General features: G+C 39.9%; 1 protein-coding gene across 2 annotated transcripts; it reads right to left on the bottom strand.

Moving 5' to 3' along the window:
- Positions 1-6,530: 6,530 nt before the first annotated feature.
- LOC122846367 (synapse differentiation-inducing gene protein 1-like) lies at positions 6,531-20,884 on the bottom strand. Of its 2 annotated transcripts, none has more exons than XM_044143288.1 (4): positions 20,373-20,884; positions 16,765-17,300; positions 11,627-11,764; positions 6,531-7,017 (listed from the first exon to the last, which is right to left on the bottom strand). In XM_044143288.1, the coding sequence occupies exons 2-4, from the start codon at positions 17,236-17,238 to the stop codon at positions 6,859-6,861; spliced, it is 771 nt and encodes a 256-aa protein (XP_043999223.1). In that variant the 5' UTR covers positions 17,239-17,300; positions 20,373-20,884; the 3' UTR covers positions 6,531-6,858. The 2 variants fall into 2 exon arrangements, with proteins under 2 accessions (XP_043999223.1, XP_043999224.1); XM_044143289.1 differs by having other exon boundaries at positions 16,810-17,300.
- Between the last annotated feature and the right edge of the window lie 2,471 nt (positions 20,885-23,355).

Below are 23,355 nucleotides of genomic sequence, written 5' to 3'. Positions count from 1 at the left end.
CATGCATGCCTGCTCCAGCAATATGTGTCAGAGTGTTTATATTAATACTATAATACCAACATTAATTTCTTCCTGTTTCATATTTCTTTAGAAATTGCATCACTCATCTTTGGGAAGTGTCAGGTACTGCAATTAAAAACCATCACATCTCACTGGGTCTTATCTTTCTGCTGCGTTATAGGCGTCTGCTGTTGGCGTAAGACTAGATTTGAAACAGCAGCGCGGGGAGCCCAGGAGTAATAAAAAAAAAAAAAAGACCAGTTTGTTATCAAGAGAAGTGAAACACGAACAGAGAGACAGTGCTCCCTTGTTGCTAAAGAATGATAAGTGAAGCCACAGGCCAGAAGATGAGGCTGTGAGGACCTTATCTGTGGAGCGTGTATCCTAGAAATAGCTTGGTGCCACAGAAGAGTGAGTCTTGTTGCAACAAAGGTATGGGGCCGATAAGCATGCATGTGTGAAATGCTTCGAAGATGAGCTTTACTGTGATGTGAATGACGGGGAGAATAAAACGGAGAGGGCGGGATAAAGAGAGATATGTCACCGTAAAGGGATGCAGGTATTTGTTGTGGTGAGAGTGGCTGTGGGAATGTCTTCATTTCTGGAAAGTGCCACAGGAATCCTGGTGGGAATCCAACTTTATGCTGAATGCAAGCAGTGATGGAAGAGGCTTTCAGATCATTTCCCACAACCCAGGGCTGAGGAGCAGTGTCAAAACACTCGATATCAAAAAGTGCTTCATGTTCAGGAATACAGCGTCTAAGAGAAGTAGTCATACCTGTTTATCTTTAACATTTTGTCTTGATACAGCCACAAGTATTTCATTGCCATTGAAAAAAATAACATAATGTAGTGCCAAATTTTGGATATGAAAGAAAAATTATAGTTTTAAAAAAGATTTTGCAAGGAAAAATCTGCAAAGCTGTAATAAAATGACAACAAACTATTTTAGACACGAATTTATTATGTGTTGATATGACGTCCTGGCCATTGTTTTGATAATGGTGGCATCATACCTTCCACTTATGTTAGTGCTGTGCTAACCCTTAGCTCTTTGAGGACATAACAGTACAGTATATATTGAACAGTGTTAGTACACCAAAACTTCAGCACTGCTTTTGTTGTTTTTGTCCTGGGGAACACACAATCCAAATCAATTCAATGCACTAGCAATGACAAATATGAACTATCATTTATATTTTTAAAAGGCATTTTAAAATGTTGACATCTTTTAATTAATTTGGGAATTTAAAGGTAATTATACATTTGCTTGCTCTCAAACTACAAAACTGTCTGAATGGGTGGAATGGAATGCTTTGTGACCTGGAGGAGGGCGGGTATTAAGTGCCTGAACTGAATTTAAAGAGACTGCACCAAAACAAGATCAGAAACACCTGAGAAAAGTGGTAAAACCCAGGCCTGTGGAGCTACAATAACAATGAATTTAGACCAAAGTATAACAGTTCCACTTTATATAGACTAAAACTGAATGATTTAAATATGAAAAGGAAGGATTTGAAAGCATTTTAAGGTTTTATTTTTGGTACGCTCCAGTCTTCATTAAGCTCTGACCAGATTCCTTGTTCCTGACCCAGCATGACGCCGTCAGCCTCCCTCCCTCCCACTTCCCCATTTTAGTTTTTCTCCCCTCATGGTATTTTGCAGGTTAGCCAATAGTTGTCATGTTAGACTCTTCCACCTGAGTTGTGGAACACACTAACTTCTCCAGTTACCATGGACTCATTGGCTGCTTGGCATATTGTTTAATAATCAAACTCTGCTTTAAGTGTCTTCAGAATTTGGTAGAATCATCTTGGTAGTGATGATGCTGATCAGAACAGCTGAAATTCAACTACGAACCTTTTGACTCTACTTTTTTACTAAATTGAAGAATTCTGGAAACATTTTAACCCTCTGCTAATGGCAGCATGTTTGCCTATATCAGGATTTCCCATATGCAATTCTGGCATTTTCATAGTTTACTAAGAACACGTTTCAGGTATATTGGTTCATTTTAAGCCTTCAACAGAAACAAGACTTTCATTATGGTGCTGAGCTATATGCATAAAGTTGCAGACTCCATTAAAACTTCTTCAGGAATTTTTCTAGTTTCATTTTTAGTGTCAGTTTAACAAGCTGCTGAAATCTCAAAGGACAGCAGTCACAAGCTTTGTTCCATCTATTGCCAGAGAGACATCACTCATGCTGCTGATGACCTAGAAAGTGTCCCTGGGATAATCAAATATACATAAAATTTATCAGCTTGCTTCAAAAAAAATATATATCTCTGCATAAATTTCAAACAGCATGCAAGAGTCTTTAATCTGCCAAATAAATTATAAGGTTTTGATCTGGCGCACAACGAGAAGTTTATCTACTTCTACAAGATAAACATTTGCAATCCTGATTATGTAAATTACCAGAATTCTTCTTTCCCCCTTTTTTTAATATCTCACTAAAAGTCTGATTTAAAAGGGAAGCTTTAAATATTTTTGGAAAATGTAAATATTGTAGCCACTTCAAAAACATAAAGCCACAGCACAGATATTGTTCACGTGTCAATTGTCCTTGAGCAGAGTGACAAGTATGTTATTGCGGTGGCGATAAAAATCTAAACGAACCCTTCAGTTCTATGAAAAGCATCAAGCTCTTTATTAATGCAGCTCTCAGCTTTTATGTGTTTCCATCTTTCTGTTCTATACCTGTGTCCTATCGGTGTTGTTTCAAGGTGTTCATCATTATAAAGTATCGTTCATACTTTTATTTAGCTTGTGAGATTTCTTTTTTTTTTTCATTTACCATGTGGGTTGAGAAGATTAATGACCTTGTCCAACTGGATAAAGAGATTTTTCAGTAATTCTTTTCTCTAATGACATGTACTAAATATTTATCTGTTTGCTTTTGGTTCATTGCAAATGTGTTATTCGTTCTTATCTCTCTTGGTCAATCTGCATATAGTCTGAGAAACTGTGATCAATCTTTTGCCCATGCTTACCATTCTGGCTACTCAGTTTATATATATATATTCCAGTTGAAAGCTATATTTACTGTATTACTCATTCTATATTAATGTGATACATTTAGAAACTTGGTGTAATGCTGATTTCAAGACAATACCAAAACGACTTGCACTGAAACTGTACTGGCACACACATTTATAATATATTTATAATATACATTTTATATTCAACCTGCTACTGCCTCTTGGAAGGTTTTAGTTCACATGGGGGTGGATGACTAATAAAATCGGTTTGCTTCTGGTGGTCTGAGCCAGCGATGGATGCTGTGAGTGCTAGCAAGCGTGGGAGATGCTTCCTATCTACCAAGGGAGAGAAAACGCATGCGGGGCCCTGCACTTTCTTGCAGAGCGAGCCCACTCCAGCACCCCATACAGCTCCCATTGATGAGAGTGCCACTTTCGCCCCCGTCTCCCCCCTTATCGACCCACATTTGGTGCATTAGAGCTTTGCTTGGAGGAACACTACAAAAGAGAAAACATACAAATTTAGGAAACCATCTTCTTTCCCACCTCTCCATCTCCATTATAGTTTTTATTTTTTGATATCAAACAAAGCTCAGTGTATCTTCATATATTTATTTATTTTTTTATTGTATAGGAGTCGTTTGTCACATTGAGTTTTTCTCTCAATTACCTAGGAACTGTTTCCTAGGTAATACTGAGTGGACACTGAAGGCTCGCTGAGTTGTTTAGGAAATTCTAGCGTTGTAGGTGAATGCTTTGATTGGATAGCAGGTGGAACAAGAGAACTGAAAATGCCTGACGGCTTTTCCCCTGTTGCTGGAGTCCTAAAGTGCTGCTTTCATTTTGTTCTGACATCCTGACTTCTGAGAGCTTGCTTTGTTTCCACTGCTGGCAGCAAAAGTCACCTCGAGGCTCAGCAATGAGTGATGCCAAAAGACAATAAAGGGGAATGCCAGTTACAAGCTTGTAGATGCAACAGCAAATACCCAATATATTGGTCTGTGGCTGTTCCAACACTAATATTAAACCACATGATTTGTGTCCTTTAGTGGTTTTCAGCATGTGCTAATACAATTAGAAATGTATTTCAAATGAGTTCTTGAATACTTTGTCAGCCTTGGGTTGCAGTATAACAACTCATTTTATAAATAATTTCTGACTTTTACTCAGCTTGAAAAACTTCAAGTTGATTAAAAGCTTGAAGCTCAGGCCATCAGTCTGTGGTTTCTTCCAGTGAAAATCATAGTTTTTAGGTTTTATTTAATAATTCTGAATGTGGTTGTTATAGTTCCTGTGCTGAAGTATGCCTTGAAATTTTTTTATAAACTGTTAAAGATGTGATGGATGGTTTTAGAAATTATTTGAAAATTTGTAATCAGTTCCTTTAGTGCGATACCCCCAAATAAAATCCAGTGCAAAGCAACTGCCTTGGGAAACAAGAAATAAAAGCAGAACCTTAGGTTAATATGGAAAACTCTACATGTATCGTATGTCACGGTGAGCAATCTGCACTGTTGAAACATGGTGTTGGCAGAATTATGCATGGACAGGGAAACTGGCTGAAGCTTAAAAAGAATGTACATGAAGCTAAATTACAGGGGAAGTCCTATTCAAATCCATCGGAAAATGTAAAAAGTATTTATGGCTTAGCTACAAGCCTACCAAGACATGGCTGTTCTAGCTGGGCTGTGAACAAAATATCAAAATATCACAATGATTATTTACACCATATGTGGGGTGAACAGGGAAACTGGTCAGAATTAATATGGAGATTAATGGAGAAAAGCACAGTGCATTTTGGAAGGAAAAATATGGTAGTGGTTGCAAAACCCTTGATCCTGAGATGGGAGTTCACTTTCAAGCATGAAAACAACCCTAAACATACAGCCTGGGCTACAATGGAATGATTTAGAACGAAGTCTATTAATGTGCCACCAATGTCCTGATCTAAATTCAACCAACAATCTGGGATGAAACTTGATAGTTTTCCAAAGAAAACCCAAAACCCCTGCATCTACCCTGCAATTAAAGTTAATACTAAGAAGTACTGACTCACAAATGTGAAAAGTGAGGCTTACATGACATTTATTCAATATGTGTTTTTGACCACCAAAGTTTCGCTGCTCTTTTATATTTAATGTGTAATTTGCCTGGAGCTCAACTATATAAATGAAAACGAGTTCGTTCAGATTTCCCCTCCTGAAGTCTTCCACTTGGGTTTGGATTTTGTGACAGAAAACCCCCAATAATATAGTTAATAAAAACCTTTAAGTTATTAAATTACAATTAGATTTATGAGAGTAAGATTAATTCAGTCAGATGAATGTTCACTCCATCTATAAATGTCTAAAAATTTCAAACATTACCAAAGGCTAGGGATTTTTATGACATGCAGGAGATATGGGGCATAACATATTCATCAAACCTTTCAGTGATCCATTGTGCGATTAATAGTGAATGAAGGCCCTTTTTTGGGGGAAAGATCACTCCCCTCAGGACAGAAATGCTCCATCAAAGTAAGTTAATGATCACTCAGAATGTCTTGATCTGAATTTTAAGTGTCTTGTTCTTCTAAGAAAGAAAATTAGTTCTAATAATTAACAAGAGTAAAATCCTCAACACAAAGGAAGAAATGGTACATCTCCGGATAAGGTTACAACTTTTATAACTCTGTAGGTTTACTCCACGCAATGTACTCACACACTCACACGTTTGCATCTATCTAGTCATCATGGGCATAGATGCTGAGCACCTGACATGTTCTAACTGGAGGCTTTTCTTGAATAATCCCACTAACACACCATTACAGGCTCTTTTTTAAGCTGCCATGATACAGTGAGTTGAGGAGCCTCTTGTCAAACTGTACCAAACTCATGATACAGTGATTTGAGGCTCCTCATCAAGTCTTAGTTTGATGACAAGCCTCTTATCAAACTAAGACTTACTACAATTAAAGCCTTAGCATTTCAAGCTGTCTAAAAACTACTTAAATTGCAGTAGCCCTTGAAATATTAGGTAGAGGCTCTTAGTATCTGATGCAGCCACCCAGAGTAAAGTTTCATGCACAACTTTCTACCTTCTTTCTCTGCTCATTTTTTAAGTTTGATTTATGTAAAGGAAAACTCCAAGAGCATTACAAAACCCTCTTAAAAGAATTGCTTAGAATCTGCTGAAAAATATAATCTAGACTCATCTTTTATGAACTCTCCCTTTTTCATTTTTAGGATGTAAACCCACAGAGCTGCTCTAGTGAAAATAAGTGACAGTGAGACATGGAAGGTGTTTCATTATTCATGCCAAATGCATTTATTGACTAAATGTACAGCACACAACAGACACAAATTACCATCATGTCCTTTCTGTCTGGTGTCGTCTTCTCACTTTTTCTGTGATGTAATCTGTTTCTGGTCAATTCCCCAAGAAAAGAAAAACAATCCCATAAAATCTGACTTTCCTACCATTTAACAATAAATCTATTTACAGAGTTGCTAAGACACTGATAAACAGATGAAACGCCTTTTCTAAAGTTCACATTAAGTTGTTGTGAAAGTCTAAGAGGATAAAGAGGGGTTGTTTTTTCTGAGTTCAGTTTTCTTTTTCAAACAGTGTTTATTGTTCTTATTCCTTTGGTGGAAATGCTGCATACCAGAAATAAAGACTCAGTTTGGATCAATATGTGGTTGAAGTAATGCTCCATCCACACATGGAGTATTTCCATCCTCTGCTCTCTCTGGTTCAGACATATTTCTCTATACAGTTTTTCTTTTCTTCATCACACAGGTTTATTAGAGGCAACAGAGATCTGCCCAGCTTTTCCCCTCCTCTTATGCCGCCTCCTCCTACTAATCTCACCCCGCCAGCAGTTGGGCCCAGTGCTATACATGTCCAGGTTTGGACAGGTAGGCTATGAGGGCAACAACCACCCCCACGTACATCCCTGTTCCAACCGTAATGGACAGGGCGGCCAGGAACAGGGCTCTTCTGGAGCTCATCCCCGCTCTGGAGAAGTCTCCCTTAGCAATGGCCTTGCCTGTCTAAAAAAACAAAGCAGAGAGTGATATGAGCTGCTGTGTTACTCATCAGCACAGAGTGTATGAGTAGGTGTTAAGCCACAGATAAAAGAGAAAAAAACAAGAAATGCTCTCAGGGAGCCATTAGTTACCATGGCAATTAGGTCATTATGCCTCTGACAGTGACAAATGTGTTGTTTAGTTGTTTTGGTCATTGAGGGGAAAAAAAGCAAGACCTCTATTTATTCTTCTGACGCATTACTTTTAGCTCTGGTATTTCTTTTTTTTTTCTCCCAATAACTGCAGAAAATGTTGCAAAGGACCAAATGCAGGCAACCCATACTTTATAATGTCAAAATTCCTAACTTTTCCAGACTCAAATTTTATAAGTCAGACTCTTTTAAAAAGGAAGAAAGGAGGGGATTGATAGGTAAATAGACAAATATACTTACAAACTGATGTCAGAGAAATGGATGGATGGATGGATGGATGGATGGATGGATGGTGGAAGGACAGAGAGTTGTACTGATACTTTTAGATTATTAGTCAAGTCCTATATATATATATATATATATATATATATAAAAAAAAAAAAAAAAATTCCCTTCTCACCCACCGCGGGTGGTGATTCTTCTTCCTCTTAGCTCGGGTCCTCTACCAGAGGCCTGGGAGCTTGAGGGTTCTGCGCAGTATCTTGGCTGTGCCTAGGACTGCACATTTCTGGACTGAGATGTCTGATGTTGTTCCTGGGATCTGTTGTAGCCACTGTTCCAGTTTGGGGGTGACTGCCCCGAGGGTCCCGATGACCACAGGCACCACTGTGGTCTTCACCTTCCAGGCCCTCTCCAGTTCCTCCCTTAGGCCCTGGTATTTCTCTTTTCATGCTCCTTTTTCCTGATGTTGCAGTCACTTGGTATTGCCACATCCACCACAACGGCTTTCCTCTGTTGTTTATCCACCACGACTATGTCTGGTTGGTTCGCCCTCACCATTTTGTCTGTCTGGATCTGGAAGTCCCACAGGATCTTAGCTCGGTCATTCTCCACTACCTTCGGGGGTGTTTCCCACTTTGATCTTGGGGGTTCCAGTCCATATTCTGCACAGATGTTTCTGTACACTATGCCTGCCACTTGGTTGTGTCGTTCCATGTATTCTTTCCCTGCCAGTACCTTGCACCCTGCTGTTATGTGTTGGACTGTCTCAGGGGCCTCCTTGCACAACCTACACCTTGGGTCTTGTCTGGTGTGGTAGATCTGGGCCTCAATTGCTCTGGTGTTTAGGGCCTGTTCCTGGGCGGCCATGATGAGGGCCTCTGTGCTGTCCTTCAGTCCAGCTTTTTCCAGCCATTGGTAGGACTTTCTGATGTCAGCCACTTCGGTTATTTGCCGGTGGTACATCCCATGCAGGGGCTTGTCCTCCCATGATGGTTCCTCCGGCACCTCAGCTTCTGTTCCCCATTGTTTGAGACATTCACTGAGCACATTGTCTGTTGAGGCTTTGTCCCTGATGTATCTATGGATCTTGGATGTCTCGTCTTGGATAGTGGTTCTCACACTCACTAGTCCTCTGCCTCCTTCTTTGCGGTTCGTGTATAGTCTCAGTGTGCTGGATTTGGGGTGGAACCCTCCGTGCATTGTTAGTAGTTTCCGGGTCTTAACATCTGTGGCCTGTATCTCCTCCTTTGGCCAGCTAATTATTCCTGCAGGGTACCTGATTACTGGTAGGGCATAGCTGTTTATTGCACGGATCTTGTTCTTGCCATTGAGCTGGCTTCTCAGGACTTGTCTTATTCGTTGGAGGTATTTGGTTGTGGCTCTTTTTCTTGTGATCTCATCAAGGTTGCCATTTGCTTGTGATATTCCCAGGTATTTGTAACCTTCCTCTATGTCTGCTATTGTTCCTTCTGGGAGTGAGATCCCTTCTGTGCGGATGACCTTCCCTCTCTTTGTAACCATCCGACCACACTTCTCTAGTCCGAATGACATCCCAATGTCCGTGCTGTATATCCTGGTGGTGTGGATCAGTGAGTCTATGTCTCGCTCGCTCTTGGCATACAGCTTGATGTCATCCATGTAGAGGAGGTGGCTGATGTTGGCTCCATTCTTGAGTCGGTATCCGTAGCCAGTCTTGTTGATGATTTGGCTGAGGGGGTTCAGGCCTATGCAGAACAGTAGCGGGGACAGCGCATCTCCTTGGTATATGCCACATTTGATGGATACTTGTGCAAGTGGCTTGCAGTTGGCTTCAAGGGTGGTCTTCCACAGCCCCATTGAGTTTGCAATGAAGGTTCTCAAGGTTCTGTTGATGTTGTACATCTCTAAGCATTCGATGATCCAAGTGTGTGGCATTGAGTCATAGCCGCTATGATGCCTGACATGAGCTTCCAGGTTGTGGAGAGACAGGTTATTGGTCGGTAGTTAGATGGGACCGGGCCCTTTGTTGGATCCTTCTGGATCAGGATTGTGCGCCCTTCAGTTAACCATTCAGGGTGGTTCCCGTTCTGTAGCAGCTGGTTCATTTGGTCTGCCAGTCGCTCATGTAGGGCAGTCAGTTTCTTTAGCCAGTAGGCATGGATCTTGTCTGCTGTCCAGTTCTTCATACCTGAGACTCTTTCTTGGACATCAGCCACAGTGATGGTTACCGGATTTTGCTCAGGGAGTTTGCTGTGGTCATCTCGTAGAGAGATCAGCCACTTTGCATTGCTGTTGTGGGACGCCTCCCTTTCCCATATGCTTTTCCAGTAGTGTTCTATCTCCAGTCTTGGTGGGTCTCCAGCCTTGTTATTCCCCTGCCACTGAGAGTACACTTTAGCTGGTTGGGTGGAGAAGAGCCTGTTAATCCTTCTGGATTCCTTCTCCCTTGTGTATCTCTTTAGGCGGCTGGCCAAGGCCTGGAGTCTCTGTTTGGCAGTTCAGGTATGTGCATCTGGCTGTACTTCTTGGGCATTGGTGTTTTTGTTGTTCCCTTATGGAGCTCTGATAGTTGGCTCACTTCCCTCCTTGTTGCCTTGATTTTACTCTCTAACTGTCTTTTCCATGGTGGGTATTTGTTATTGTCATTGTTATTCTTATAGCCAAGCATCTCAAGGATCACTGATGCTGCGTTGTAAATCAGCTCGTTGGTTTCTGTTATGGTATTGGTAGGGATTGTTCTCACTGCTGCATTCACATTCTCAATGAGACTTTCTGATGGTATTTCACTCAGCCGTTGTAATTGGCGCCGAGGAGGTCTGTCTGTCATTCCTGTCATGATTCTATTTCTCAGGTCTGTTGCAGCCTCGTTCAGCTCTGTTTCCATCATTGTGGCTGCATATTCCCTCTCTGGGCGGGGGCTTGTAGTTAAGCCCCGCCCTCTCTGACATCCAGGTTCCTCCTTTTCGCCGTAGCGTTTGTGTTGTACGTCAATCTCAAGCTGTGATAGCAGCTGCCGTTATGGATGTTGGAACACTGAGCTACTAGCTGTTTAGCACTTAGTGTGGACTGGGGATGTCAAGTAACCATTCCTCCTCAGTCTTTGCATATAGCCCTCCGATCGGGGCTACTTGAGTAGTAGCATTCCAACAGATCCAAGTTTTCATCTCTTGCCCATTTCCGCTTTGTCCGCCTCGTTGTTCCAGTAGCCCATTTATCATCAAGGTGCTCTGGTTCCCCAGCACCTGACGAGACCTTGTTTGGCCGGGCGACGTCTGAGCCGGCATGTTTCCTTGCTTCTTTGTGTCTCTCATGTTATGAGGTAGGCTGTAGCTCGAAGGATCTTGCCTAAGGACCCAGACAGGATAGCGCCCTTTTTTCCGGTTTCGACCTGGATTCGAACCCGGGTCGACCGGTGAAAAACCGCTGACTTATCTATTGAGCTATCCTGCCAATATATATATATATATATATATATATATATATATATATATATATATATATATATATATATATATATATATATATATATATATATATATATATATATATATATATATATATATATATATATATATATATATATATATATATATATATATATATATATAATGTGCAGTCCTAGGCACAGCCAAGATACTGCGCAGAACCCTCAAGCTCCCAGGCCTCTGGTAGAGGACCCGAGCTAAGAGGAAGAAGAATCACCACCCGCGGTGGGTGAGAAGGGAATTTTTTTTTTTTTTTATATATATATATATAATTATTATTATTCCTGCACTCCCAGAATGCTTAAGTCAAATTTCATACTTTTAGGTGAAATAAAAGTGACTTTTTATAATTTTCACCCAGTATATGTTCAGAAACTTGAACATATACGGGGTTTGCTTTGGGTCCACTGGAATTGAAAGATAATGAAGACTAGACCAATCTAAGATATTGTTTATAACCCATAAAGGGGGCCAAACTGACACGTAAGCATAAACAAAATATATGAAACCCACTGCTCATACCAAGCTCACAGACAATAAAACAATCTGTGTTAATGCTTTCTCTGCCTGGTGCATTTCTGAATTTATGTACTCAATCATCCAAAACAATTGAAAACAGGGTCACAGGGTGATAAATGGGTTGCGGCAGACACTTGTTTGAGAGCTTGTGCTTGCTGACCTTAAGAGTGGTGCAATCAGAATTAATGACCCGCTTGAGGTCTCTGGACCCTTTACCTTGTGAGAGTAGTAAAAGGCAATGATGCCCAGTGGCCAGAAGCAGCAGAGCATAGAGAAGATGGCCAGGCCCAAGTAGTCCCGAGGGGGAAGCACGATGAAGTTGTCCTCACTTTCACTATCACTGGAGCTGTCACTCTGGAAAAAAACACATTTACAAGGATCAATAAAAAAAATCAGATTTTATTATGCTTTCAAGTTTATATTTTGAGTTGACAAAAAAAAAGAAAAAAGAAAATGAGGCTTTGATCTTGACTGAGACGCCTACAAAATGTATGAGTAAGTTAGACTGACACGCAATAGTCAGATGTACTTTGAACTTCTTCAAAGTGATGTTTCTTGACAAGACACACCCTCCCACTCTTGAGCTTCCCGATCCTCCTCTCCTTCCTCAGGATGGGGTCTCTGTCCTTGTTTCCCAAAACCAGCCGTGACAGTCTGAGTTCGGTCATCTGAAACAGATTTGGTGCTTCTGTCAACACCCATGAGCAGGGTGACAGATAACTCGGGATTAACGGATTGTTCCATCATCACGAAGTGACAGAAGAAACAGCGAGACGATGGTGTCACTTATGTACTAAATTGCCTCCCCAGCCTGAGAGACCTCCACAATCCTTTCCTAATGTGCCAAACGTCTTACAAGGCATGGCGTGTTCCGCAGTCAGCAGATACTGTCCCTTTATGCTCAAAGTCAAACCCACTGGCTCTGAGCAGGCTAATGAATGAGGGATCTGACTGACGTGAGCCCATCAGGCCTGCAGCAACAATAACAGTGTGACATGTGAGTGACCTTTAAGAGGGGGATGCTACACTTCTTACTGCTGTACCAGAGACTGAGAGGAGGGTTTTGTAAATGAATAGCCTCCATAAGGAGCAGGTTTCATTTGTTAGGCGTGTTGTCTGCCTTCAGGGATTGAATGAAACAGGAAGAAAAAAAAAGAGAGGAAAATAATAATCAATGCAAGAGGTAGAACTTCAAGCAACCGTTTTACAGGTAATTAAAGGCTGGAAAGCAAGAAGTGAAGAGGCATTCAGGCATGCAAAGTGAAGCTTGTCGTATATTTTCTCTTGTGTCTTCTGATTGAAACAGACAGCATCATTTTTGTAATCGGAGCAATTTACCAAAAAACCCTTTGCAGGTGTAGCCCAATACATTTGAATATTTTATAAATTTTTAAGGTAGAAAATATTATTTAGTCTTGTTACATAAAGAAGACATTTCGAAATATTTCAGATAGGTTTTTTTAGTTATTTCTTCCTTTTGTTAATGAAATCTCAAAATGTGTTTGTTCAGGAATCCCCGGGAAGACTGCTGCCCAACAACCAGTCACTCATACTCCACACCGGTAAATCTTAAAGAAGATGATTTTTTGCATAGTGCTGTATCCAAGCATATAACTAGAAAGCTGGGTGAAAGGAAAAAATATTTTCAAAAAGATGAAAATACACAAGAGCAAGACAAAAAATGATTTTCAACACAGAAATGTTGGCTTACTGAAAAATATGTCATACAAACGAGATATGTGGTCGGTATTTTGTTTTCAGCAGATGAAGCTGTGGGCTTAGTGGTCTTCTTTTGTAGAATACCCAGTTTGGTGACAAACTGAGTGCAGTGATGTCAAGATCACTAAACCAGACACAGTTACTTTTGGCAGTATCGCTTGGTTCCAGGGTTTCTGTGAAAGGAAAATTTAAATTTTTATGAAGCTTGTTCTCTTAAATTTAACGACAGATGGCCGATCTGTCTTTGGACTAACACGAGCAGCTGGCCTGACTCCCCAAATGATCACTGACTGTGAAAATCTAACACTGGACCTTAAGCAACTTGGATTCTGTGTCTTCGCTTCATAATACTCTCCAGGATTGGGGTTGCTTGTGCACCTTTCCTTGAACCACATGTTTTCTTGTATTCAGTTTTCCATATATATTCATAGATTCAGCACTCTGTAAACTTAATATTAACTATTAATATTATTTATGTTTATAAAGCCTTCTATTGGTCTTAGATAATTTTCTATTTTTATAACCAGATTTCAGAATTTTCATTAGTTGTAAGATATAATCAACATTTACAAGAGATATATAAACTCTTAATTTATCCTTTTCTCTTAGTGAGATGCACCTGTATTGAGAAAATTATGAGATGGAAGGACAAGATTAACAAATGAATAACAAATAACAAGCTTTGCCAAGATAAAATTAAGAAATTCCCTGTTATTTGATTTATGAACACAGCCCACCTGGATAGCCAGGTGTATCCATCAGAGCAGCAGCTGGTCATAATCGCATAAATAAACTACAAGTGTGTGTAATTTCCCGTTATCTCTGTGGCAACACTTGATAACAGTCCAGAGTGACCAGAGTGTTCAGTCGAACTGACAGCCTCTTTGATGCTGACTCCCATCGGCTGGGTTTGCTGCTCCTCCCCAGTCTGCTCTGTCTGGATAACTGATGGAGGCTCCACCGAGACACACTGCCTCTAACAACCCTGTCACAGCTCTCTCCGAGGCCTCGTTAGCCTCAGGAAGGGACAGTCGCCTCAACACACAGAGACCCTGCTGGCTGGGGCAGTCACAGCGGCATCGTGGAAGGCGTCTTGCTACGTTGGTACCTGTAATTTATTTCTTCCCTGTCACACACATGTCAAACATCTGCCAGTTCAGTTTTCCCTTTCTTTATAGAGTATGGCTTCACCTCCAGGTAAATAAAAATGTACTTATGAATATTTTCATTTTATTTCCTATTTTTATTCTCAAAGCTTTGGAACTCTTCCCACTTGCTGCTGTTTCTCAACAAGGTGCAGCTCTGCGTATGTCTGCTTTCATGATTCATAAAACACATAAATCATAGGTGCACAAGCAGAGAGGCGAGTAAAGAAACACAGCTGCTCGTAATGCAGCTAGAAATCCAGCTTTTCATCAAACATCTATTCATCAGATTTATTTGCCCTTTTTGAATTGAAATAGAAAAACTTCAGCTGGAGGCTCACCTGCTACGAGGCCCATGCATCAGCCGAGTCCCGCCTAATTCCCTCAAAGCAGGACATTACTTATAGCATTAATGGAGCTTGCTGCAGTGTCTCTATCCATCTGCCAGGCCTCCGAGTGACAGGAGCTGGCGCGATCATCAGCTCAGTTAGGGTGCTATACTTCTTCCTCTGCCAGCTCAGAGCCCTGGGTATTTCATAAGTGTCCTTGCTTAAAATTAGATTTTCTACACTTCTGAAAAGAGTTTCTCTCCATGCTCCTTTTTCTCTTCTCTCTCTCTTTTTTTTTTTTTTTAAACCGTTATACCCCTTAGACAAAAAAAAGTCTGGATTAATAAGGTCAGATATGAAATGTTCTTTGAAATTAATAAAACAAAAGCAGACTTCAATACTAAATTAATTTTTTTTAGGACCATAAGTATGTAGAGCATTTGGGGAGAAATTTTTATCACATTAAATCATGCCGGAAGTCCATAAGAATAACAAACTGAATAGGTATTGCTGCAGTCTGTGCACCATGATTCATGTTCTTTTACAAGATGTCATTCAGTGTTGGATAAAAGATAATCACTGAGAACAAATCAGCATCATAATCAGCCTGTCAAACACTCAAAAACACCTGTAGTAATAAGATGTATCCCAAAAACTAACACTGCATCACCAGTGTGACAGCATCATGCTGTGGGGACGCTATCCTTCAGCAGAGACAGGGAAGTCAGTCAGAGTTAATAGGTGATAAATACTAAGTAAAAACTGTTTATGGCTGCGAGACGTCAGACCAAGGCAGAGGTTCACATGTCTAAATTTATAGTCAGAGCTACAATAATCAAAGCATATTCATAGGTTAGAATCATAAAAGTCAAAGTCCAGATGTGAACGGGGAAAATATGGTAAGACTTGAAAGTTCAGTTCATGCCCACAAACAATTTCCACCCAACATGACTGAACTGGGCAAAACTTCATTCTGTGTACAAGCAAAGAGAGAAATACTACAAAGATTTGTATTTGTAATTCAAGTAAAAGTTGATTTTTTTTTACAAACTACTGCCTCAGGGAAGATTGATAAAAATCTACACTTTCAGTTTTTTGTTTGTTAAAGAATATATTTAAAATCATGTATGATTGTAGACTGCAGCTGGTGGCACTATTGCCTTAAAGCAAGATCTCCCATTGTCTCCCAGCATGTCTGATCCTTCCACTTTACAATTATACACTACTTTCCTTGGTTTATCACATAAAAATCTCTGTAAGAGACATTAAAGTCTGCAGTTATGATGTAAGACAACGTGAATAATACAAAAGTTTATGACAGCTGTTATACTTTATTAGTTTAAGTGATTGAATGTGAGAGAAAGTTATGAAGGCAATTAGCAGATGAGAGCTCAACCTATGAACTTTGACAATCTAAAACATCTATAATAAATATCCTGTGAAAAAAAAACAACACTTTTCACTTTCAAATACAAAGATTCACTCTAATTTAAAAAAGAAGAACCTGAGGCAGTGGTTTTGTTGATCAGCATAATCTCTAAGGAACTTACCTCAGTTTGGATTTTAAAGCCAGGCATCATCTTCACTTCTAAAATTTGAATTAAAACTTTTGGCTTTGGTTATAAAAAATGCAAACCTGGGGGAGCATGGTTCATTATAGTTATCTTGTAATGGATAACTATAATCCAATCCAGGCAGCTGGACTGCCACTGGATCTTTTTCCTCATTCAGCCATACTGTCTTTAGTTTGTATATACATCGTTGCTGGCAGTAACTTTGTTGACATTCCTCTTTTTATATGCCTCGATATTCCAAATCAAAATGCTTTTAGACAATTTTTTTTCCTCTGCCCCTGAGGCAGATGTCCATCCGACTTGAATTTGGTCCTGCTTCTTCTCCCTTTCTGTTTCAAGTGCTGTTTTAAATTTTATAAGCTAGAGTTATAGAACGGGTCCTACTGAACTGAAAAGTTTTTAACTACACTCGAATGAACTCGACTTTTGACTTTGAGCAGAAATGAGTTTGATTATAACCTGACTGAACTGGGCTGCATTTAGGTGAATTTAAATGTTTTATTTTTTAATTTTTGTGTTTTTTGATCAGTTTAGATTGTGGTAAATACTAAAATAATAACCAAATCAAGCTAAAACATGAGGAAAACCTTTGTAAGGATGCAAAGAGGATCGTCTTTGGTGTGATTCCAGACCTCATATTCAGGACACTGCTCCTCCTCCACCTCGTATGACACCGTCTGGATCTTCAGGTCTTTCTCTCCCTGCAGGCTGATGTCCACAGTGTTTTCTGAGGAAACTCCATATGAAACAGTATCTTTACTCTCTGTGAAAGTGGTCTCAAAGCTCTCATTTTTAGAGTCCTTGCTGTGAAGGCTGACGTCGTCCTTGAACAGAAAGAAGTTGGGCCTGTAAAAAGCCTCCACAGCCAGATGGAGAGAGGTGGCATCCAAGAATTGGGGAGTCTTGTGCTTCCCGCTGGTCCCAGTGTAGTAATAATCGATCAGGCTGTCCTGGTATGGCTGGTTTGAGTAGTCACACTGGTAGCCCTGGTAGTCATTTTGAACCGCATGCATGCTGGTTTTGTCCAGCAGGGGGTTTTGAAGCTCGCTGAGGCTCTCCATGATTGATGGGCTGCTTTAAAATCTCGAGGTTGGAGTCCAAAGAATCTTTGTCAGTGTTGTAGCTGTGAAAAGAAAAACAAAACAAACATATCAAGCAAATATAGATTCTAAGAAAAATTACAACAGTAGCTTTTCACTGTGGCACATTCTTTTTAAATTAGGCACAGCTTTCAATCCACACATTCTGGTTTAGGTATTTTAAAGGAATTCAGTGCAGGAAATGTTTCATTTTATTGGCAACTGACATTCTTCTCACAAGCTTGCAACAGACAGAGCCATGAAATCACCATCTGCTGTATGTTCTACTGTTGCATCACTTGCCCACAGTTTCATACAAACATGTCAGAAAAAAATATTCTTCAAATGTGTCGTGCTTGGTTTTACCGAAAACTGGGGTTAACTGAGGCAGGTGCTTCTGAATTTGGTCTTGTGATTCAGTTTGTCTTTCTGATATTCTCACAATCCCATGGGTTAAATGAGGGAAAAAATGGTTTTCCTGTTCTGTTGAAAGAAGCTAAATCTCTCTTGGCAGCCTAATGTAGCATAAATCCAGATTAGTTTATTCAACAAGCTGGACTTAACAGCTAGACCAAAGATGACCCCTACTATCTCAAAACAACTCCAACAATCATGACCTTGTTTGCAGTGGGAGGTTAATTACACAGAAGCCACAGATTATTTACAAGGCAAATTGAGGTAGTAGGCAATGAGCCACCAATTATCTTTCTGTTGAAGCAGCATAACCTGTTTACTGTCAGATGTCTGAGAAAATGATCTTTTGTTTATTAACTGTTTAAATTGTTCAGATTTCTTGTACAAAAAACTCAGATATTGAACAAGAAAAAAAAATACTGTCTTTCTGTTCCCATAATAAAAATAGGCTTAGCAGAGACCTAGCCAACATGTGACTTACAAAGTCTGCACTACTTGGCATGATATAAAGGTAGTTTGCACTTTAAAGTCTCACCTCACGGCTGTTTTACTTGTGAGTTCAACTTCCAATCAGACTTCATCCTCACTCTGTACAGTTACTGGCTGTGAAACATTTCTGACCAAATGGTGTTTCTGGGGAATGTCAGTTACAGTTTTGTTGCATAACAAACTTTACAATAAATACAGTAGTAGCACTTTCTTTTCAGATTACAAGAAATACTTTCCTGAGTACTGAAACACATTGTTGAAAATATGCTAATGGAGAAAAAGCAATTTCATAGCACCTCTGTGATTTTTACATAACTTTACAGTTACTTTATCTGGAAATATTCTTCTGTTCTGAAGATTATTGATGATGCAGGCTTCAACCTCTACCTCCCAAAATAAAGGATTCAGTTCACTGCAGACAGGAAGATAATTAAAAGATTCTTACTGTAGTGTTTCCATAAACCACTGTGAAGTCTTTAGCTGTGTTTTAAAACAGCAGAACTCCACTTTCAGTCTCGTCTCTTCCCGTCTCACACTGGCTGTTAGACAAGTGGAGACACCAAAAGATAATCTGCTGCATGCAATACAGTAAACAGATTCTGCCTTCACGTGGTGCCGTTAAACTCATGGTAATAGACTTACTCTGAGTTTAATGACACCATGTGAATGTGAAATCTGTTTTGAAAAACACTCTCCAATTGATGCCAGCTAGTGAATATGTCTAAGCTTTAGTTATGACTCCAGAAAAGGAGTCATAACACTTTTAGTTATGTTTAAAACTCTCATTTTGTATTACAAATTTAAGTAGTTATTGAATTATGTTTACACATTTAGCAATGGAGGATTTTCTGACCCCTACTTTCAAATTGTTTATCTAGGATTATTTTAAGGATTTTGAGTGGAAATGAATGGCTAAGGACAAAAAAATAAAAAAATTAAATCAATGTGAGAATACCTCAAGTGACTGTTAGCTGCTAATGGGGCTTCTGAGCTTCCCATTGGTGTTAAATAAAAGTCCTATTTTAACGTATTAGTCATTCTGGATCATATTAGTGAAAACAAAAAAGGAGCATTTTCTTATCATTGTTGAGGAAAACAAAAACCCAGATGAATTAAACTTGCTTTGATAGTGCAATATAAAAACTTTTTTTTCTAAAATCATTCTAAAATAATTCTAAAATCATTACAGATTATATGTCTCAGATTTGTGAAACATTTAATCTATTTCTGGAAACCACAAACTGAGGATTAAAATTCAAATCATGTCACGTAACCCAATCCTGGGCAACTCTAACATAAAAAGCCTTAAATGCTGAACTAAAAACAGAATTACATCTAGAGAACAAAACAAAAAGAGTGAGAAAAGGCAGTCACTAAGGCAACAAGTCTGTCAGTAAGATGGTGGGCATTCTGAGCATGTCCTGATTTGAGTACGCAAATGTTGTGTTTTGTGTAGCAAAAGCAGCGCCAATGCGCCAGATCGTCCTAAATCTAGCAAATCCATCTCTCATGGTTTGATTAATAATAAAATTAGATCACATCCAGTGAGGCGGCTGCACTGAATTATCTGAAAACTGGAAAACAATGTCCCTCTGACAAAATAGAAAACTGTACAAGGCTTGATTTATGAAACAGACGTAGAGGGACAGAGATGACCTGCAGATCTGCAGGAGACCTTTGAAACCTCTGACCCCAAGAGAGCCAAAGCTCAGGCTGCCACACTGGATTTCACAGCTGTTTGCTGTGGAAATGCATGACTAATGTAAACTGAATCTAAGCCCACAGTCGCACAAACACAAACACACACAAGCTTCAGAATCAATATCTACAACAATGTGTCCATCCTCACACGCCTCTGAGGATGAGCCACAGTCCAGATAAGGGATTCCATTACACACTACATTAGACAAGGAAAACCACATCACACATCCAAGAATAAGTGCACTTGAGTGAGGGCTCGACTTCAGAATTACTGATGATGCCTGTTTTTGTTTGGACACAGCAGTTTTCCTCCTCTCCTCGAAATGCATCCAACTATAAATATACACTTCCCCACAATTACGTGACATTGAATGTATTGAGCAAAAATTAAATATTTTCAAAATTTATTTAAATTTTTGTGCAGATTCGTGTCTTTCTGTAAAAATCACATACACAAAAAAGCTTCAAACATATGTTTGTTCCAAACATGCCCGATTGCATCGTTATCCTACCTGTCGGAGAAAATCCCACCGCTGATTTTCTCAGCATCGTTCTTCGGCGCAGCTGAACCGATGGAGAGGGATGGACGAACCCACCATCCTCTACTTCAGATTACGGTCAGTTTTGAAGGAAATGATTGTTCCGGTGCTCTACATCCGTGCGGACGAGGAGGCTTTTCCGTGGAGTTGGCGCGCGGTGTCCTGCATGTCATGGCACCACTGCTGCGTCTGGTTGGTAGATTTTACGCACGGACTATCTGTCTGAGCTCCAAACAACTCCGATGGAGGGCGATCCGACTCCGGCTAAGTGACCGGCTGTGGGCGGCGCGGTGTAAAATCTACTGTCGACTTCACGTTTCCAAACTTGCTCACTTGGGCGTCTTCCTCGGTTTATGCGTCTGGCATGCCTGCTGGGAGATTTTTACGCACCCCCGCGCCTAATGGTTCCGGTTGCATAAGCCGAAAGTCCTTTATTGGCTCCTGAGATAGCCACTTGTGCTTGTTTTTGATCATATGAGCCACTTGTGCTGATTTCTTTCACAATCTGCTTGAGTGTTATTCATCCCCACTGAGAACGCCCACTATGTGAAAGAGCCACACAAAACATAAACCTTCATCACTCCTCTGCATCCGTCTCTTTCTTCACATGTAAGACTTCTTTGGAACTGATTCTAAACATAGTGAAGCATTAAACCATTGTTGTAGTAAGTGCATATTTGTATGTGATTAAAGTTTTCAAAACATCGTGTTCATTTTTTGTGAGGCTGCCACTGCCTGTTTAACAGGTTTGGGTGTAGTCCAAGTATCGCCAGGTTGTACCTCAAAACCAATAAAGCCCTGTTCCATCAGTAAATCTTATTATTGATGACGGCCAGAAATGATTTTTTTTATCTTAAAAATTATTCTGATTTGTGGGAGTGCCCCATAAACAATTAAATTTCATTGATTTTTCTCTAATATTTAGAGGAAAATCTAATAAGACAGACAGGAAATTGTAATAAGACAGACAGGTGACATATTTTATATATTGGATGGTGAACATATTTTTTTTGTCATTTTTATTTTTTTTAATGTATTGCTACAAAATCTTGATTGGATTTAGACCATACAACAGCAAACCCACAGCATGATGCTTCCAAAACCATGTTTCACAGTGAGAATGCTGTGTGCAGAGTGAAAATGTGTCAACAATAGCGTAGTTGCATAGAGGTCTAAAATGTAAATTTTAGTACCATTTTACCAGTTCCCTCTTCCTTCAGCTTACAGTCTAAACAGTTTCTAAATGTTTCTCATGTTACATGCTAACAAAAGCTGAAATAACGATACAGCAAAACGAACACATGGGCGTATATCTTATTAAAAGAAGGACCATGTTCCACAGGCTCATAAAAATGCCAGGAGTTAATAATGTGGAAGCCCAGGATGTGTCACATTCACTGGGTGATGCATTAGGGTGCTGATGGACACTTTATGGGGGAAACATGGGGATGCATTTATAAGACAGGGCTCACACGAGCCGTGTCGCTCTCTGAGTCACCTTGTGTTCACATGCACACGGCGATGTGGCAAAACATCCCAGCCATCTTCAATGATGGATACTGCTCCTTGGGGAGATGAGTGTATTAGAAAAGAGAGTGAGGCTAAGAAGTGCAGAGGCAGGAAGGAAACCTGTGATTATTTACCTTCTTGGTACAATTCCTTCTTTCTCAACTGTCAGTTTTAGTAAAATTACAAATAATTTTCTTTTATTTGAATTTGCGCTAAAATGTCAACGTGACTGTGATGCAAACCCAGTGCCATATTGAGCACAGATAAAATCTTTTAATGAGAACAAACTATTTTCCGTGCTACTGTAGATGGTCTGTGAATATTCATGGTTCTCCCTGTGCCCCTTTCTTCTGCTCTATTTTCTACTCTATATTTAGGCACCGTGTCACCACATAGTAGATGCACTATTCATCAGCCATGTTTTCCTCAAAGGTTTGTGATCTAAAGAAACAAAACCACTGCTAGGGCTAACCATGCAGGCATTAACAGACTTCCTATTAGCTAAAGCAAAGTCAGAGGAGAGTTTGTGACAGTTACCTTTTCATGTCTTTTTTTTTTTCTCTCTGACTCTGTGTGATATTGCAGCCAACTCTGATACCATGAACCTTCCCCGGGCCCATTAACCGGCTTTAATCATTTGGACACTTTTGGGAATTAATCGGTCTAATCGGATTGGCAAGGAAAGTATCAAACCACTTAATTTGATCTGGCCTGGTTGGGTTTAACACAGAAACAGGAGGGGTGGGGTGAGGGTACTATAAGCAGCTTTTCCCATGTGTCCATCAGCCGTGTTACTTCCTGTTTGACTAAACGCTTCAGCAATTTGCCAATAGAGACTTTTTGATGGGTGAAACGGTCCAACAAACGTCAGTTTAAACAAGGAGTTTAAATCTGAGGCATGCTTGCAAAGACCCAACACTTCCACATACCTGATATTTTGTTTTCTTTTGTTTTCTGGTCCTTATTGCCTGCAGCATCCTCAGCCCCACCACCACTACGTCCACCAATCACTGCTCTCTTTTTTCTGAGAGACATTCATAGGGATTGTCACTATCTTCGTTGTATAAATATTTTACAGTATACATGAATATAGACAGAGTGACTGTGTCAAAAGTCACACATTTCATCAGTTCATTAAACCTTGGAATAATTTTGTATTTAGATATATACAAAGAATAAATATGCAGCAAAAATGGCTTTAGTCTGCATTTTTATTAATTTTGCCACAAACTCAACAAACTAAAGTCTTTCCTTTTGTGAGCTCTCTGACCATTTTTGACTCACACACGGGTCCAATCATCTGGTCTGCCACTCATTTCATCAGTCCATAAGACCTCTGGAAAATTCTGTCTTCAGCTATTTCTTGGCTCAGTTTAGATGCCTCAGCTTATCTGTCAGATTTCAGCCTTCTTTTCCTTGGCCATGTCTCTGGGCTCTGAACATTTCG

The sequence above is a fragment of the Gambusia affinis genome, linkage group LG16, assembly GCF_019740435.1.
Source record: "Gambusia affinis linkage group LG16, SWU_Gaff_1.0, whole genome shotgun sequence".
Lineage (NCBI taxonomy): Eukaryota > Metazoa > Chordata > Actinopteri > Cyprinodontiformes > Poeciliidae > Gambusia > Gambusia affinis.
This window is presented reverse-complemented; position numbering and strand designations above follow the sequence as displayed.

Excerpts from the sequence above, each read along its gene's own strand:
- LOC122846367 (XM_044143288.1), bottom strand. The coding sequence starts at position 17,238 with ATGGAGAGCCTCAGCGAGCTTCAAAACCCCCTGCTGGACAAAACCAGC. Across the intron at positions 11,765-16,764 it reads CTCTTTGCATCCTTACAAAG|AGTGACAGCTCCAGTGATAG; the intron begins GTTTTCCTCATG and ends GTTTTTTTCCAG. Across the intron at positions 7,018-11,626 it reads CCTTTTACTACTCTCACAAG|ACAGGCAAGGCCATTGCTAA; the intron begins GTAAAGGGTCCA and ends TTGTTTTTTTAG.